Here is a 16,762-nt window from a genome sequence, read left to right on the forward strand (position 1 = left end):
TACTAAAAATACAAAAAGTAGCCAGGCATGGTGATGCACACCTGTAATCCCAGCTACTAGGCAGGCTGAGGCAGGAGAATAGCTTGAACCCAGAAGGCGGAGGTTGTAGTGAGCCTAGGTCATACCACTGCACTCCAGCCTGGGTGAAAGAGTGAGACTCTGTCTTAAAAAAGATTAAATAAGTTAAGCTATACGATGGGTCTCAGATAAGTAGGAGTTAACAATTGTCAAAATCAATAAAATGATTTCACATAAATTATGTAATAGAAACACAAAATAAAGGGAAAGAAATTTATAATAAAATGTATATTTCAATATGTAAATGCTCAGGCCCAACTACATTAGAAGAAACAACAAAATCATTAATATCTGTAGTAGAATTATGTTGATGACTTAAGTATAAGTAGCACTGCTGTCAATAACAAGATTTTTAAAAAGCGGTGCAATTCTTGATAAAGTTTTGAACAAAATGAAGTCGAATCTTCCCTTAATTATCTTGTGGCTGTATTCTTGGAAAATTTATGATACATTAACACTATACCAAATAATATCTTGTTTTAAAATGTGAAATGGCTGGGTTTTAGGTTCAGATATCTAAAATTGTTTTCTAAACACATGAATGTCCAGCAGAACATTCAAGAATCACGTGGGATGTAGAACAATCCTTTGTTAGGCTGAACTGTCCCATGTACTGTGGGATGTAAAACAACTATGGTCCCTGCCCACTGATTGCCAGGAGTGGCCCCAATCACTTCTAAAACCATTAGTCCAAGCCTAACATATGAATTCTACCAACCCCACCCCTGCCAATGACTGGTTCATCAATCCAGGCCTAAGTCAACCTGTGGAGGGTATTGGTTGGTGTGAGAATGGGGTATGTGATATAATGTCAGCCAATGAAACAGCTTAAGTTTGCATCAAAGTCCCCTAAGAGGGAGTCACAGGAAAGATGGTCTCTTCTCTACGTGGTTGTAAATGGATGTGATGTCTAAAAATTCTGTACTCATCACAGAACCAGTCGGAGGAAGCAGTCAACAAAGAGGGCAAGGCAAGAGCACAAGGGAACTGGGCTAAAGATTCTGGATGATGTCACCCTTGGGGTCTACCCTACCTTTTTATGTAAATGGGCTTTATGTGACTGGACTTCCAGTTGCATAAACAAATACATTTCCTATGGGGTAAGCTGTTTTGAATTTGGATTTTGGTTCTTGCAGCTGAAAGCACTTTGATACATGCATAAACAATTTCACAAGTCAAAGACTGAGGCCTGGTTTTGAAATAAAAACATCGAAACCAAAACAGCAGCAGTGGCAGGTGAACATTGTTCCTGGGCTTCTATACCAAGCGGTAAACTTATGGCAGGTGCCGCTGATCAGAAGCCTGTATGCTCCACAGGTGTGGGGTCTCCACACTGCCAGCCTGTATAGTTAGTTCATCAAGCTACAGACGCGCTGTGGAAGGAGGACCAAACACAGCTCACACCTGCAGCTTGTTGCGGGGGATGCATAAAAGGCAAAGAGCTATTAAACCTGAAAAGAAAAAATATAGCTACAGGTATTGAAGTAATGTTATTAGTATTTGTGTACAAAGAGCTCTACAGGATGCTCTGTGGACAGATGAGGTTATAAAAATAGACCAAGTCCCTGCTCTCATGAAGCTTACAATTAAACCAGTTAGAAAGAAAATCATGTTTACAGAGAAACGGATGAATGAATGCAAAATACAAGTAATAAACCTGGGTGTGGTAAGTGGTGGGGAAGGGAGGGGTTGGGAAGGAGGCAGTCAGGTACGGTTAACTATGGAAGACTTTCTGACAAGCCAGGGTTGGACTTTGAGTATTAAAGTTTCTATCGTTGGGAAGATGTGTAAAAAAGGAAAAAAAGTAAGTATATAGGACCACGAGTGGAAAATTTAGTAATGTCCTGCTGAAATGGTATCAGGCGAGGTTCTGAATAAACATGGTTCCATTTCCAGATTCATGAAAGACAGTGGGACAGGAGGAAAGAGCAAGCATAATTGGGGCTGGAGCCTTAATCTGGAATCCCTCTTCTACCAAGACCTACCTGTTTGACCTTGGACAAGTTACTTAGCCTTCCCTGTGTCCATTTTCTCATCTTATAAACTGGGGACATGTAGTGCTCAAGGGAGCGTAGGGTAAAATGAGGTGAGGCACGCTAAAAACTTGCATAATTGGGAGGGGCTTAATTGTGGTAGTTATTATCATCACCCTTAAATCTACAAGCAATTCACTCAAACTAGTTTGAGTATTTATAAGGCAAACATAAATGAAACTCAATATACCTATTACATTAGGTTTGAAAAAAAGCTGTGTTTTAAAAAGCAGCTAATTGCAATCCGTTACAAAATCCCCAGATTACAAGAAAAACTATAATACACTTAAAAAAAAAAAAAAAAAAAAGACAAATCATGATTAAGGGATATATAAATACATTTATTGGTAGTATTCCTGAATGATGAATGCAGAGAACAGAATACAAAGAAATCAGCACATACAAGGAACCATTAATCTTCAAAAATGCTATATACTTACATTTTGACCAATTTTGCATATTTGTTTAGATTTACAAACAAATGTAAAGCAAAGTTTTCTTCTGAATATACTTCAAATTTGAATTGTAGTGTTCTCCATTCTAAAGCCAGCTGTTTTTTGCTGTATTTACACCAACTATGATTTACTTTGTATCTAACCTAAAAGCAAGACTCTGCAAGCTGATCCTGAAGCAGCCAGTTACTCAGGAATTTTACAACAGCTATTAGAGAGAGGATAAAGCCACATGAAAGAGCGAGCCTCAATACTAGATATACAGATACAAGAGAAAACACCAAGAAGCAAAAAGAATCACAGAAATACCAATTCTATTCTAAAGCATAATTTCTAATTCTAGCAGCAATTCAATTAGCAATAGCTTAGGTGCCTGTATTCCAAAAAACAAAACCATTAGTTCTTTCACTACAATTTCCTGACTTTACCCAATGAATAATTATCAAGCCTTCATATTCTTTTTTAATAACTCAAGAACATAATTCATACATTACAGGATCATTAACAAAAGAGGCCTTCAAACATATTGCTGAAAGCTGCAATATAGTTTGAGGGCCAGATTTCAATTTACATAATATTACCATTCATAAAGAGTTTATGACACCCAGTACAATACTGTTCAGCACGTTAACTCAGAAATGCTCCATCCATTCTTGCCATCAGAGAATTACAGATATGGATGGGATTGTTAAAAGTCTAACAGGGCCTCTAAATAGAACTGCACATGAAATAATTATGAACTATGATAAAATTGTGACAACACAGCTAGCTTATAGAACTGAATTTTTCACTATAATAGCACTACAGATTTATGACAGTTAAATATCAGAATTATTTTTCCCTGCTAACTCTTCAATAGAAAAAGGATTTTCTGACTGTAATTCTGATGAATGGTTATCTCTGATGAATAGGGTACCAGGGAAAATCGGAAAGTGAACAAAATGAACTCGTTTATTTTTCACAGATATTAACGAGCAAAGCAGTTTACAAAAAATCAAAAATTAACCTAAAAACAAATAAATATAAGATCAAATCAATCACCTTTGAACAAAATATAGCTCATTTTCAAAAGTTTTGTTTGGTTTGTGACTAGACTTAAAAATACTAAAATAAGCCGAATAGATTCTAACAATACTAATTTGCTGCACAAGATTTGAAAAAAGTACTTCAAGTTTTAAATTATCTCTTGTCCCTAGAGACAGTAAATAAAAAGTGGCTCTTGCAAAAATAAATGAAAACAAAACCACCAACAAAAACTAATCATATAAGACACTGTTTTTCTTTTTGAATACTTCAATTGGTCCTATATTAGGATAAGGTTTTGATAGCAAGGACTTCCTAGCCTCCTCCTTTATCTTCCATTCTCTAGTCATTTGTGTTTTTACCAAACAAGGCTATGTGCAGGTTTTCCTACAAAGTCAGGTTGAGTCAGAGGTAGCGTTAGGATGCAATATACTTGATCATAATATGTAGTTATTTCAAATGAACACATCGTTATCTAAAAGGATTACAATAATTAAAAATGCAAAAAGAAACATGTACCGCTCTCACTGCTTTGCACTAAGAAAAATTCTGAGAAACTGGGAACAAACATTGGAAGCCAGGAAATAGGCAATTCATTGCCTCATCTTCCATGAGCTCCTTTAATGCACCAGTTCAGGCTGGTTTTCCACAAAGGGCAGCACCCCGCTCACATAATAGGCAATGCCAAGAGACAGCAAAGCAATGACGAAGATCAAAAGCAACACTCTCCAGAAGCCCAGATCCTCCACAAACTCCTGCCACGTGGTTCGGAAGCTGGAAAGGACCCCTTCACCTTGCTGCAGGTTGGGATTGAGGAGTGAATGGCTTTCCATAGCACTGTGGAAGAAGAAAGAGCAAAAAGGGCATTAAAAAACACAGCAATTCCAAAAACATAAAACTACAGGACTATTATTTAGAAAAGACCAAATATACACACACACATACATATATACACTCTTACATGCTTATGTATCTGAACAATATATCCTAAACTGTAAATTGCTAAATGGTAATGAGTATGTTTCTCTTGGTTTAGAATTTAGTAAAGTCAAGTTAAAAATTCTGTTAAAAAGGTCCTGGTTGGGCATGGCGGCTCATGCCGGTAATCCTGGCACTTTTGGAGGCCAAGGAGGGAGGATCACTTGAGCCCAGGAGTTCGGGACCAGCCTGGGTAACATAGCGAGACCCCATCTCTATTTTTTTTAAGGTGTCCTGAGCAGAAGTCTTGAAATAGGTTAAATGAGTTGTTTCCATCAAGATATTAAACCACAATACATTATTGTTATGTTAAATTTAGAAGATTCAAAGGGTAGACTCATAATTTAAGAACGTATTAATATGAATAATCAGACACGCAGGTGATGACACCTGAAGAGGACAGTCATCTACAAGTCAAGCAGGGAGGCCTTAGAAGAAACCAACTTTGTGACACCTTGATCTCAGACTTCTAGGCCCTAGAACTGAGAAAACAAACGTCTGTTTGAGGGGGCAGTGGTGGGAAAGATGAGTAAATCTAAAAAGTCACTTATATAGTGTGTGTGAATCTTAAAGTTAAAAGGGAATTTTTATTAATTTAGTTCAATAATCTGACCAATGAAGGAATTCCTTCTTTAAGTGTAATTCTCTAATAATGGAAGCTTACTCTTCAGCCTGTTGTCCATGTGGACTCATCTAGTTATCAGAATTTTTTTTTTTTTTTGGAGACAGAATCTCACTCTGCCGCCCAGGCTGGAATGCAGTGATGTGATCTCGGCTCACTGCAACCTCCACCTCCCCGGCTCAAGCAATCCTCCTGCCTTAGCCCCCCAAGTAGCTGGGACTACAGGTGCACACCACCATGGCTGGCTAATTTTTGTATTTTCAGTAGAGACAGGGTTTCGTCATGTTGCCCAGGTTGGTCTTGAACTCCTGAGCTTAGGTGATCCACCTGCCTTGATCTCCCAAAGTGCTAGGATTACAGGAATGAGCCACCACAGCTGGCCTAGTCATTAGGAATTCTTAATAGTTTCTTCCTACTGGTTTTAGTTCTATCTTGTACAATAAGACAGAATATGTTCATTTCTCTTCTGCATAAAGGCTAGTCTAATTGAAAATAAGGTAGTGCAAATACCATAAAAACACTGATTCTGGTTTTCAGAACTTTATCAATGAGAAATATGACTACCACAAAGAGAAACTGCATCTGACTTTGGTACTTGGAAGCACTAAGGGAAGAGCACCCATGGTTATGTCACAACATACAGGCCCAATAAGAGGGTATCATTTAGATTAAAGCCACAATGACCATGATCATAGGAACCAACTATCTACTGGTTATCAAAGTTCATTACTATCCTTCCTAACTCCCATAAAACAATCTCTTAGAGTCTCATTCACTATGAACTTTGAGTAAACATGCAAAACTGGCATTTTTTTAACCTACAACTTTATTTTACTTCTTGATACCATCAAACAAAAGTCTTTCAGCCTTTACCATCATTAGAGGTCTTCTCTGATCATGGGAAACTGACTTCCTAATGGGCCAGTCTACTTAACACCCAAACTTTTTTTTAAATAATTAAAACATGTTTATTCTCTGAATAAGAGATGATGTTTTCAGTGGGAATCTACAGCAATACAGTAATTTCGGACAACTTGAGAGCAAGTTTAAAAATAAGATTAGAATTTTGAGAAGGCCTAAAAGAGTAAAACCACAAATGGATAACAAAGTTCTGGAGAGGCTTAGTTTGGCCTATGTAAAATTTACTGATTATGAGTTGACATGCCCTTATACTCAAACATGTTAGGTATAAAATGAAAATTCAATGAGCATTCTCTCATTGCTCTTCAGAGCTCATGAAGCGCTGCCAATCAGGATCTTCTATAAAGACTTTATCCAATGAAATGCTTTCTACTGTCCAGGGAATATCTGATTCTAACATAATGGGGTGTGTGTGTAATCCTTTTTTAAAAACGTGGTATCTACACTGTCTTTGGGGGTTGTGTTTGTGTGTACCTTTTTAAAAAAATGTGACAGCTAAACTGTTTTTGTTATCCCACACCTACAAAGTAAAAAGGAATTAAACTTGAGTTTATATGGAGGAGTGGGGAAATATTTTTCATTAACTTGATTTATAGTCCCTTCTAAGGCCTGTAGAAGTTGTGCTGTCTCGGGGGACTCCTAAGAGAAATGAAAAATATTATAGTAAACACATTTAAAACCCTGCTTTATCTTCTGCTCTAGAAAAAGCTGTTACACAATTATGCCATAATGCCATGTGCTAGCCAATCTCTTTAAACCTTTTCCTCTACTTTTTATTGAGATATAATTCACATCCCATAATATTTACCTTTTGAAACTGTACAATTCAGTGGCTTTTCATATATTCCCAAAATTATACAACCATCTCTTCTAATTCCAGCACACTTTCAGCACCTCTATCAGAAACTGTACTATTAGCAGTCACTCCTCCATTGCCGCTTCTCCCAGCTCCTAGTCTACTTTCTGTCTCTGTGGATTTGCTTATTCTGGATATTTCACATAAACAGAATCATATAATATGTGGCCTTTTGTGCCTGGCTTCTCCCATGTAGCATGTTTTCAAAATTTATCCATGCTGTAGCATGTATCAGTACAAAATAATCATATTAACAATATTCCACTGGATGAACAGATGATGTGTATTCCTTCGTCAGCTGATGGATGTTTGGGTGGTGTCCACGTTTTGGCTATTATGAATAATGATGCTATGAACATTCATATATAAGCTTTTGTGTGGACATATGTTTCAGTTTTCTTTGGTATATTCCTAGAAGTGGCACTGCTGGTCAGACGGTAACTCTATGTGTAGCTTTTTGAAGGACTGCCAGACTTTTCCAAAGAAGCTGTTCTACTTTCCATTCCCATCAGCAGTGTATGAGGGTTCCAATTTCTCCACATCCTCCAGAGCACTTGTTATTATCTTTTTAATTGCAGCTATCCTAGTGGGTGTGAAGTGGCATTTCACTGTAGTCCTCATCTGCATTTTCCTAACGACATTACCTTTCAACTTTCTGATTTAAACTTCAACCACTGAATTTCTACCATGAAACTGAGGGGCAGAAGTAAGATAGGAAAACTAGGCAATAAAAGTGTTAATAACTCAATTTTTGAGAAACGAGCTTTACACAGTGTTACAATTAATACAAACTCTCATGCTGCAGTGAAATGGCAGGTATGTGAAGGAAGCAGGAGTACTTCAACTGCTCATCCAATGGAATATTTTTTTGTACTAATCACTTCTTAGTAAGTAATCACAACTGAGGCAAACTAAGGCCAAAAGTATATTTCTGCTAAAGAGGTGCCAAGAAACTGGCTATTAACAAAATAAAGGCCCTAAAAATATTCCAAACAAAAACACATTCTTGGCTGTTTTTCATGGTAAAGAAGCTTAAAGTACTTAATGTTATTTTATAAAAAGATAAAAATAAATTTCAAGTTATTTTGGAGGAACAAATCTGTAACAAATAATAGTTAACTCAATGTTGTTAAAGTGCTTATGCCATTCTGTCAATCCAAAGTACACAGGAGAGAAAAAAAAGGGCTTGTAAATACATCTCTGACTTCTTGTTTATCTGTCAGCTTTCAGTGATCACTCATGAGGAGTATGCACTGTTCCAGAAGTAAAGCTCCTGGATTTCCTCAGGACTGTACTAAGTGCTTGAAAGTATCTAAACAAAACAGACCTAAGCTTCAGAGCGGAATTAATGGTCCCCAAAGAGCACATCAACTGGCACAGAGAGGAGGAAAGCAAAAACAGGTACAAAGGAATCAAATGAACGGTGAGCTATGAAAAACAGAGAGGATTTCATCTAGAACTCACAGAAACAAGGATCCCAATGGTCTAAGTGGACTATGTGATTCTAAATCCAAGTCCTAGTCCATCAGCTACTAGGTAAACAGCTGATGTGGGCCCTTGTTTATTCTACTTACAACCTACCGAGAATGTTGGGAAGAGACTATGGAAGCTCAGCATCCTTTTTCCTTCACGTGTATAAACTGCATGGTGGTCAATCAGACTATATGCTACTGGAACTAAGTCTGGCCTATTAACTTTACGTATTGAGCCCAGTGATGTCAGGAGAAAAGATGGTTTGCCACCTTTTTGGAGCTTCCTGAACTGTGTTCTCCATTGCTTCTAGATGAGACATGATGAGCTATTCAAGACCCGGTCAGTCACCACATCTTAGCTTCAATTACTTACAGGAGTCCAAATTTCATTAGCTCCAACTCATATGATCATCACTTTCACTTTCACATTACTGAACTGTGCATGTGTTAAATACTATCCTGCTTTCCCTCTCCTGTTTTCTTGTTTCTCAGCAGTCCACTTCCCTATCCATGAAACTACCTTTTGGTCTTTTCTAAAACTGCCCAAGTTCTTGGCTTTACTTATACTTCTCTTTTTTTTTGAAATTCCATTCTTTTTGTGACCTGTACTTAAACCAAAGCTCCAGTTTCCTTCCCTTAGATTCAGTTGTTACTATTTCTTCTTTGTACTGTCAATACAGCAGATGGCTAACAGAACATTATGTGCACATGACATGTAGTACTTTCTGTTAATAGCTTCTCAATTGTAATCTGCAGCCATAAGGTCCTATATAAAGTTCAAGTTGCACTTAAAAGCAAATGAATATTAAAGTTCACAAAGTTACCACAAATCCAGGTACTTAAAGTGACTTTCCCCTTAAAAAATCATATTATTTTGCTGGGCGTGGCTGCATGTGCCTATAGTCCCAGCTAGTCAGGAGGCTGAGGCAGGAGGAATGCCCAGGAGTTCAAGTCCAGCATGAATAATACAGTGAGAGAAAAAAAAAATTTCCAGTACCTTTCACTCTCAGCTGTCTGCATGGTCTCCAGTTTCGAGTGGGTTCCTCTGTTAAATCCTTTTACCTCCTGTTCTTCCAAAGATTCCAGCAATCGGATGACATCTTTATTTACTCCTCTGCGCTTTGCCAGAACTAAAGGGGTAGCACCTTGATGATTGCTAAAAAAAGTTCATAAAAATAAAGAAGCCATCACAGCAGTTACACTACATTGTCAGTTCCATTTTTAGTACCCATTTGTATAGATCTCAGTGAAGAAAGAATGGGCCCAATTAGGACCTACCCTAGGGCCGTGGGGAACCAAAGGAGTATTTGGCTCACTGCAACTTTTCTACCATAAGCCTTGACCAGCAGGCTGCAATCAGACCTTGCCTGATGGGATTTCTGCACAGTTCATCACAGAGGCCATTATCCTCTTACCCAAACACGTCCCCCACCTCCAGCCCCATCCTCACACTGAATGTCTCCTCAACAGCAGATTGTGGTGGACGTTATAGCCGTGTGCCTCCATTTTTTTTCTGAATTGTACTACAGAAAGTGTTTATGAAGAATAAACAAATCACCGGGGGGGGGGGGGAAGATGGGTCCAATTAACTCAAAAGTAAAACCCAGAGCTGAGCCAAACATCCAGTGGAGCTGAATTTTGAATTAACCCTTGTTTTTCTTTCTTTCTTTTTTTTTTTAGTTCCAGGGAAAAGGAAAAAGAGAACATACAGTCAAAAAAAAAAGTGGATAAATCTAGTTCTAAACTCATTCTTATTTGATATTTACATTTTATGAGACGAGTACTTTTTTTTAACGTCTAAGAAAAAAATGTCAAATAAGCTGCCATGGTTCACGCAGCTATTTAACGCTAATAATAGGAGAGAACCACATTAAATCCTGCAGTCAATTCCTACCCCATTGTGTCCTGCAGAAACAGAAGCATTTACTGTCTTATTCAGATTTAGGGGCGTTATGGCATCAATAAATTAGGGCAGTGTGTAACTGTAATTTAAAGGTCAAGCTCAGTTTTACAGGTGACTTGACATCGTTCCCACTGAAAAAGCAGAGTATCACTAAAACAAACAAAAAGCCCCATGACTTCCTCAAATTGTTCAGTATAAAAAGGATCTTGGACTCCAGGGAGATTACGAAGCTCACATGGTGCATTACATGACAGAAGGCACACAAGCGTTAAGAGTCAGCGGAACTAGGTTCAAATTCCAGCTCTGTCCCTTATAAACTGTGACCTTTTCAAATCCTCTATAAACTGTGTGAACTTTGTCCAATCCTTTTTTGTCTTAACTATCAAATCTGTACAATGAAGAAAACACCTATCGTGAGAGCTCTTCATTCTGAGGACTAAATGAGCTAACAAGTAAACAGGGTCCAGCTCATAGATTTTCAACAAATGTTCTTTTCTTCTTCTTCCCTTGTTGTAACACTACACAATTAATTAGTAGCAGAAACTACCCACTATTTTCATAGAAAAAAATATGCTGCTTCAGCAAAAACCTAGAGGTCAGCCCCTCATTCCCTTACTTGCCTAACAGGATTACACTGTCTTCAATGCCTTTCTGAACTTATTTCAACTGATTAATGAGAAAACAAAATCCAAAGACCCGAGATAAGACTATCAGCTGAGAGACTAATGGGAAGAAATGACTAGACTTCTAAAACCATAGAGAACTTACCAAATATCAATTTTGAGTCCATTGGAAACCAAAAACTGGATAGTATCCACATGGCCACAGAGGTGAAGAGCCGTGTTTCCTTGATAATCGGTGGCCAGAAGGTCAGCACCGAATTTATGCAGTAGCTGGCAGATGTCTACATTCCCTCGAGCTGCTGCAAGGTGAAGGCCTGTTCTGCCCCTGCTGTCACGAATATTTGGGTCAAAGCCACTTTCCAAAAGCCGCTTGGAATAATTAAAGTCCCCATCAATACAGGCTTGTAGCAAGGGCACGTTAGTCTGAGAAGAATCATTTACAAAAACATACGACATTGTTCTGATGTGGTGGATGGAACACGCCTGTAATGAAACAGGTGAGTGAGATACCATGAAGACAAATGAAAACAAGGCAAAGGAGTCATTTAGAAAAGCACTATTTCTCATCCTTTTTGGCCTCCTGCCTCTAATAAATTACTTTACCAAACAGAAACAACAACAAAGTTATCAATTATATTTTATTTTCCATTAAAACATTTTATTTTCTTCATATCTGCTGGATTAAAATTTTAATTACTGTAAAGCTCTATTTTGCTTTTCATCATGTAAAAAGATTAAGAGATATTTTTAAAGTTAAGCAAGATATAATAGCTTAGATTTAAGTATTACGTTGTCAGAACACATAGATAACATGATGTTTAAACATCAAAGAACTACCCATATATAAATGCTACTGCTGGTAGACATTCATATTTAAACAAACTGATTATCTTTGATATATTTGCCTCTTCTTGTATTTGAGATATTCTACATGGTAACTAAAACTACTTGCATGAAAAGAAGTTATACTCAACAAAGACCTGTGGAATGTTATGTTTATAGCACAATTTTTTTTTTTTTTGAGACGGTATCTCACTCTGTTGCCCAGGCTGGAGTGCAGTGGCGTGGTCTCAGTTCACTACAACCTCCACCTCCTGGGTTCAAGCGATTCTCCCACCTCAGCCTCCCAAGTAGCTGGAATTACAGGCGCTTGCCACCATGCCTGGCTAATTTTTTGTATTTTTAGTAGAGACAGGGTTTCACCATGTTGGCCAGGCTGGTCTTGAACTCCTAACCTCATGACCTGCCCGCCTCAGCCTAGAAAAAGTGCTGGGACTACAGGCGTGAGCCACCGTGCCTGGCCTATAGCACAAATTTTAAGAGAAAGGCTAAGGAAAGTAACAAACTGAATTTAAAAATCAGAGCATGAAATCAATTCAGATTATGCTTCTTTTTACAGTATTGATCTTATTCTGCTGTGCTCTGTGGTTATCTTAATATGTGACTGTGCCAAATTCCCACTGTCCAAAGACTGAGAGGTGAGAAAAAAACAAGTAGGGCTGTCTGGGAATACCAAGTCAGGACAAAGCAGCAATCTCAACCAGGTCTGATGTGAATTTCATCTCTAGGACTCATCCAGCTCACCAGTTTGCCCACATCTCTTTCACGGATGTTTCCCGGCCCCACTGGTGCACCTGAACTCAGGCGAGAGTTCAGCACCTGCCTGCTGCACCTGAACTCTCAGGACATTCTGCTCTACCAAAGTGCATACAACTAGGTCTCTCTCTCTTCCCCAAGGTTCATTTAAGAAAGACTTAAAGCCTGTCAAAAGAAACTTCGCTACAAAATTGACAAGAAAACAGAAAGGCAGACACCAATGCTTTTCTAGAGATGGCTTTTTAGTTCTTAGGTTACAAAAGCTTAGTCACAGATGGACTTGGCTTATACAGCTGATCAGGTAAAGTCTCTTTCTGAAACACTGATGGAACTGGATGCTAGACCCATCTATTCTTGTGCCTAACCTCAAGGGGATTCAGGGAAGCCTGGTTGCTGAGATTGGTGAGATCGCTGCCCCTATTCCTTCCAACTTGGCTTCTCAGCAGAGCCATTGTCCCAAAATCTGGGGCTGCCTTACACAAGGGCTCTGCTGCTACCATGGGCTCTCTGTGGGAAGAGTGGGCATTAACATATATTGAGACTCGTTCTGAGCCAGGTGCCAACTAGGAGGTTTTAATGAATTTAATTTAATCTTCCTAGTAACTCCACAGTAAGGTTTTTTTAATACCTGAATTTCAGTGAGGAGCCACTGAAGGATTTTTTGTTTTAAATTGAGACAGGTTCTCACTCTGCCACCCAGGCTGGAGTGCAGTGGTACAATCATGGCTCACTGCAGCCTCAAACTCCTCGGTTCAAGCAATCCTCCCACATCAGCCTCCTAAATAGCTGGGACTACTATTTCAATGAGTTCAGCCCATTGAAGGATTTTAAGTCAAAGAAATGGCACAGTCTTATTAGTCTTTCAGAAAGATTACTTGGATGGCAATATGGAGGGTTTGGATTGTAGAGAAAAAGACTGGAGGCAGGGAGATCAATCATTAGGTCACTGCAGCCATATAGGCAAGAAATGAAAACCTGACCTAAGGCAGTGGCAGGCAGAAGGGGACACGCTGGAGAGGAATAGAGAAGACAGAATTAGCACAACTTAATGACTCACTGGATATGAAATGAAGAGTGAAAAGGGGCTGTTAAGAATAATTTCAAATAAGAAAAAAATATATGTTTATGATTTTAAAATACAGAGATTAAAATAAACTTCAGATTATGATACATATGATGACTTTTTAAAAAATCTGGCTGGGCACAGTGGCTCACACCTGTAATCCCAGCACTTTGGAAGGCCAAGACAGGAGGATAGCTTGAAGCCCAGGAGTTTGAAACTAGCCTGGGTAACATAGCGAGAGACCCTGTCTCTATAAAATATTTAAAAATTAGCCAGGCATGGTGGCGCACGCCTTTTGTCCCACCTGTTCGGGACGTTGAGGTGAGAGGATCACTTGAGCCTGGGAGATTGAGGTTACGATGAGCTGAGATTGAGCCACGGCACTCCAGCCTGGGCATCAGAGTGAGACCCTATCTCAAAAAACCAAACCAAACCAAACCAAACCAAACCAAACCAAACCAACACACAGAAAAACTCAATGAGAAGAATTTACTCAATAAAATAGTCAGGAATTCTTTTGTGAGGGTAATCTAAATATTTTCCCTTACAGCAAGGGTGTCCAACATTTTGGCTTCCCTGGGTCACACTGGAAGAAAAATTGTCTTGGGCTACACATAAAATACATAATGATAGCTGATAAGCTTTAAAAAATTGCAAAAAAAAAAAATCTCAGGGCCGGGCGCAGTGGCTCAAGCCTGTAATCCCAGCACTCTGGGAGGCCGAGACGGGCGGATCACGAGGTCAGAAGATCAAGACCATCCTGGCTAACACGGTGAAACCCCGTTTCTACTAAAAAATACAAAAAAAAAAAAAACTAGCCGGGTGAGGTGACGGGCGCCTGTAGTCCCAGCTACTCGGGAGGCTGAGGCAGGAGAATGGCGTAAACCCAGGAGGCGGAGCTTGCAGTGAGCTGAGATCGTGCCACTGCACTCCAGCCTGGGGGACAGAGCGAGACTCCGTCTCAAAAAAAAAAAAAAATCTCAGAATGTTTTTTAAAAGTTTATGAATTTGTGTTGGGCTGCATTCAAAGCTGTTCTGGCCTGCAGGTTGGACGAGCTTGCATAGTATTGAATCATAAAAATGGAAAAGCTATCATAAACCTTTTTAATAATGAAATGCCACATATGAAGTACTTTTCAAAAGGTAATGTGTTTTGGTTAAATTTTTAAGAATAATTTTTAAAATCTACTTGGCGTTTTTGATTCAAACACAGTAAGAATTCTTGTGGTTTGCAGACTAGGATTCTTCTGAATGTTGGCTCAGCAAGAAATACAAGTCTCTGTGTCTATTTTTCAGGTGAGAATAAGTGTGTATTTTGTCAGTTTCTCTGTGTCCCTGAGCAACTGCTAAACTTAATCCCACATTTAATAAGCCCAATGATAGATATTTTTCATCTTGATCACAGAACTGAATCTGCCCTAAAGAGGTTCACTGAAGGTTTCACATCTTGTGAGGAAGTCCACAGTAGTAAATACTCACGTAACTCTAAAGATTAGATCTTTCGTTCAGTGGTCACTCAGCAGTTTCTCTGAATTCTCAAGAAGGTTCAACAAAAATATTCTGTAATGTGCTGGCAAGGATCTACAGTAAATAGAAAATTCAGTTATAACAGAAGTGTGGTGAGAAACAGAACTCACTGTTCTATTAAATACAGACAGGTTACTGAGCCTGTAGAAATTCTCTAGAAAATCTGTAGGTGAGGCATCAACTTGTGAAGCCAGAAAAATACATGATGAGTAACAAAGTAGTGAAAAGGAAGCAAAGGCCACAGACTTAATAGAAGCTGCTCTGTGGCCCACAAACAAGAAAGCAAGACAGAAAGATAAAAGAATAAGAACCAAATTATGTGCCATCAGTAAAGAACAAACTGGGCTCCAAAAATTCTCTCAGTCATTACTTGGAATTCAGAATGCATATTTTTCACATTATAAATGGAGGCTACATCCCAGATTAGTTCACAAAAGCATTTTTATAAATAAAATACTACTCATAATGGGAAAAAAAATGAAAGTTAAAAAAGCCAATACTTATATTTAAACCAAACAGGATACATTTAAGAAAAAATATTTCGAATCTACCTTGAATGCTGATACTTAAATCTCTTTAAATCTGTTCCCTTCCCTGTCTTTTCATCGTGAAAGAAAACCTGGCCCAAATCTATCTGTAATCTTCTTTACATAGCCTGACCCTGCTCCCCCTTAACTGTGGTGCTGGCCCGCCCAGGCTACACCCCTCTGCACTGAGAGAGACTTCAAGGGCACCCTGTCTACCCACTCAACTCTTCTCTGGAGGGACCGTGGAAGCAGGGCCATGGGCAGGCAGTAAGGACCACAAAAATAGCAATATTAGTTCATGAAACAAACATTCACTGTATGCCTGAAACGTGATAGATACCATGCTATCAAGTCCAAATCCCAAATTCCTGGTCAGGGTGAAATACAGGTTAACTTTTTACTGGTCATCCATGCTCATCGTTATCGAATCCCTGTGAACAAATTTATATAGGGAAATAATTAATGGTATTTTATGGAGCTCCATTTACAATATGTAAGTCAGACTGTATCATAAAGGCTATCAGTGCTAAGCTGGAACTGATGACAATGGCTGACAAACTGTACGTCAGGACCAGTCCCACATGAGGGTCAGCAAATTTCACGAAGACATGATAATACACCAAACATCTACGCTCCTCATTTCCTACTTTTTTTTGTGATACTACAGTATCAATGTAGACAAACTTCATATCATGGAGCCACTTAACTTGGTTTCCTTAAACAAATATTATGTATTCACCCAAAGCCTAATATTTTTCCTCTCTTGTTCTGACAGCTAGAGCTGGGTCTTTAACAACTAGAGCCTGTCTTTAATGTATGATTTGGTTTCAATTTTCAATGTTAATTAAAATGGTGCAAGTGGGTTATTCTGGATGTGGCAGAGCTCACATTATGGAAAAAGAATAACTTTTGTTTTTTATCTAGAGATAGAATTATAGTTCATATGGCTATGCCCGCCAATAATCCTAATGTTCTCTTAAATCCACAAGAAAGACAATGCTTCTGTAATTTTCTTTTTCTTTTTCTTTTTTTTTTTTTTTTTTTTGAGACAGAGTCTCGCTCTGTCGCTCATGCTAGAGTGCAGTGGT

General features: G+C 38.6%; 1 protein-coding gene across 13 annotated transcripts in view; it reads right to left on the bottom strand.

Annotated features, from left to right (window-relative positions):
* Nucleotides 1-2,431: 2,431 nt before the first annotated feature.
* ANKRD46 (ankyrin repeat domain 46) overlaps nucleotides 2,432-16,762 on the bottom strand; it is a 42,669-nt gene continuing 28,338 nt past the window's right edge. For 3 of the 13 annotated variants that reach the window (XM_005563810.4, XM_073999225.1, XM_073999226.1), the window contains exons 2-6: nucleotides 16,015-16,105; nucleotides 15,105-15,201; nucleotides 11,107-11,444; nucleotides 9,433-9,591; nucleotides 2,432-4,423 (exon numbers count right to left, since the gene is read on the bottom strand). In XM_005563810.4, coding sequence (XP_005563867.1) covers nucleotides 4,207-4,423; nucleotides 9,433-9,591; nucleotides 11,107-11,417 — 687 coding nt within the window. In that variant the 5' untranslated portion in view covers nucleotides 11,418-11,444; nucleotides 15,105-15,201; nucleotides 16,015-16,105 and the 3' untranslated portion in view covers nucleotides 2,432-4,206. Of the gene's footprint in view, nucleotides 4,424-9,432; nucleotides 9,592-11,106; nucleotides 11,445-15,099; nucleotides 15,202-16,014; nucleotides 16,106-16,762 lie in introns of all 13 variants that reach the window. The other 10 variants (XM_005563807.4, XM_015454805.3, XM_045398563.2 and 7 more) reach the window with 4 other exon arrangements.

Source organism: Macaca fascicularis, chromosome 8 (genome assembly GCF_037993035.2).
Source record: "Macaca fascicularis isolate 582-1 chromosome 8, T2T-MFA8v1.1".
NCBI lineage: Eukaryota > Metazoa > Chordata > Mammalia > Primates > Cercopithecidae > Macaca > Macaca fascicularis.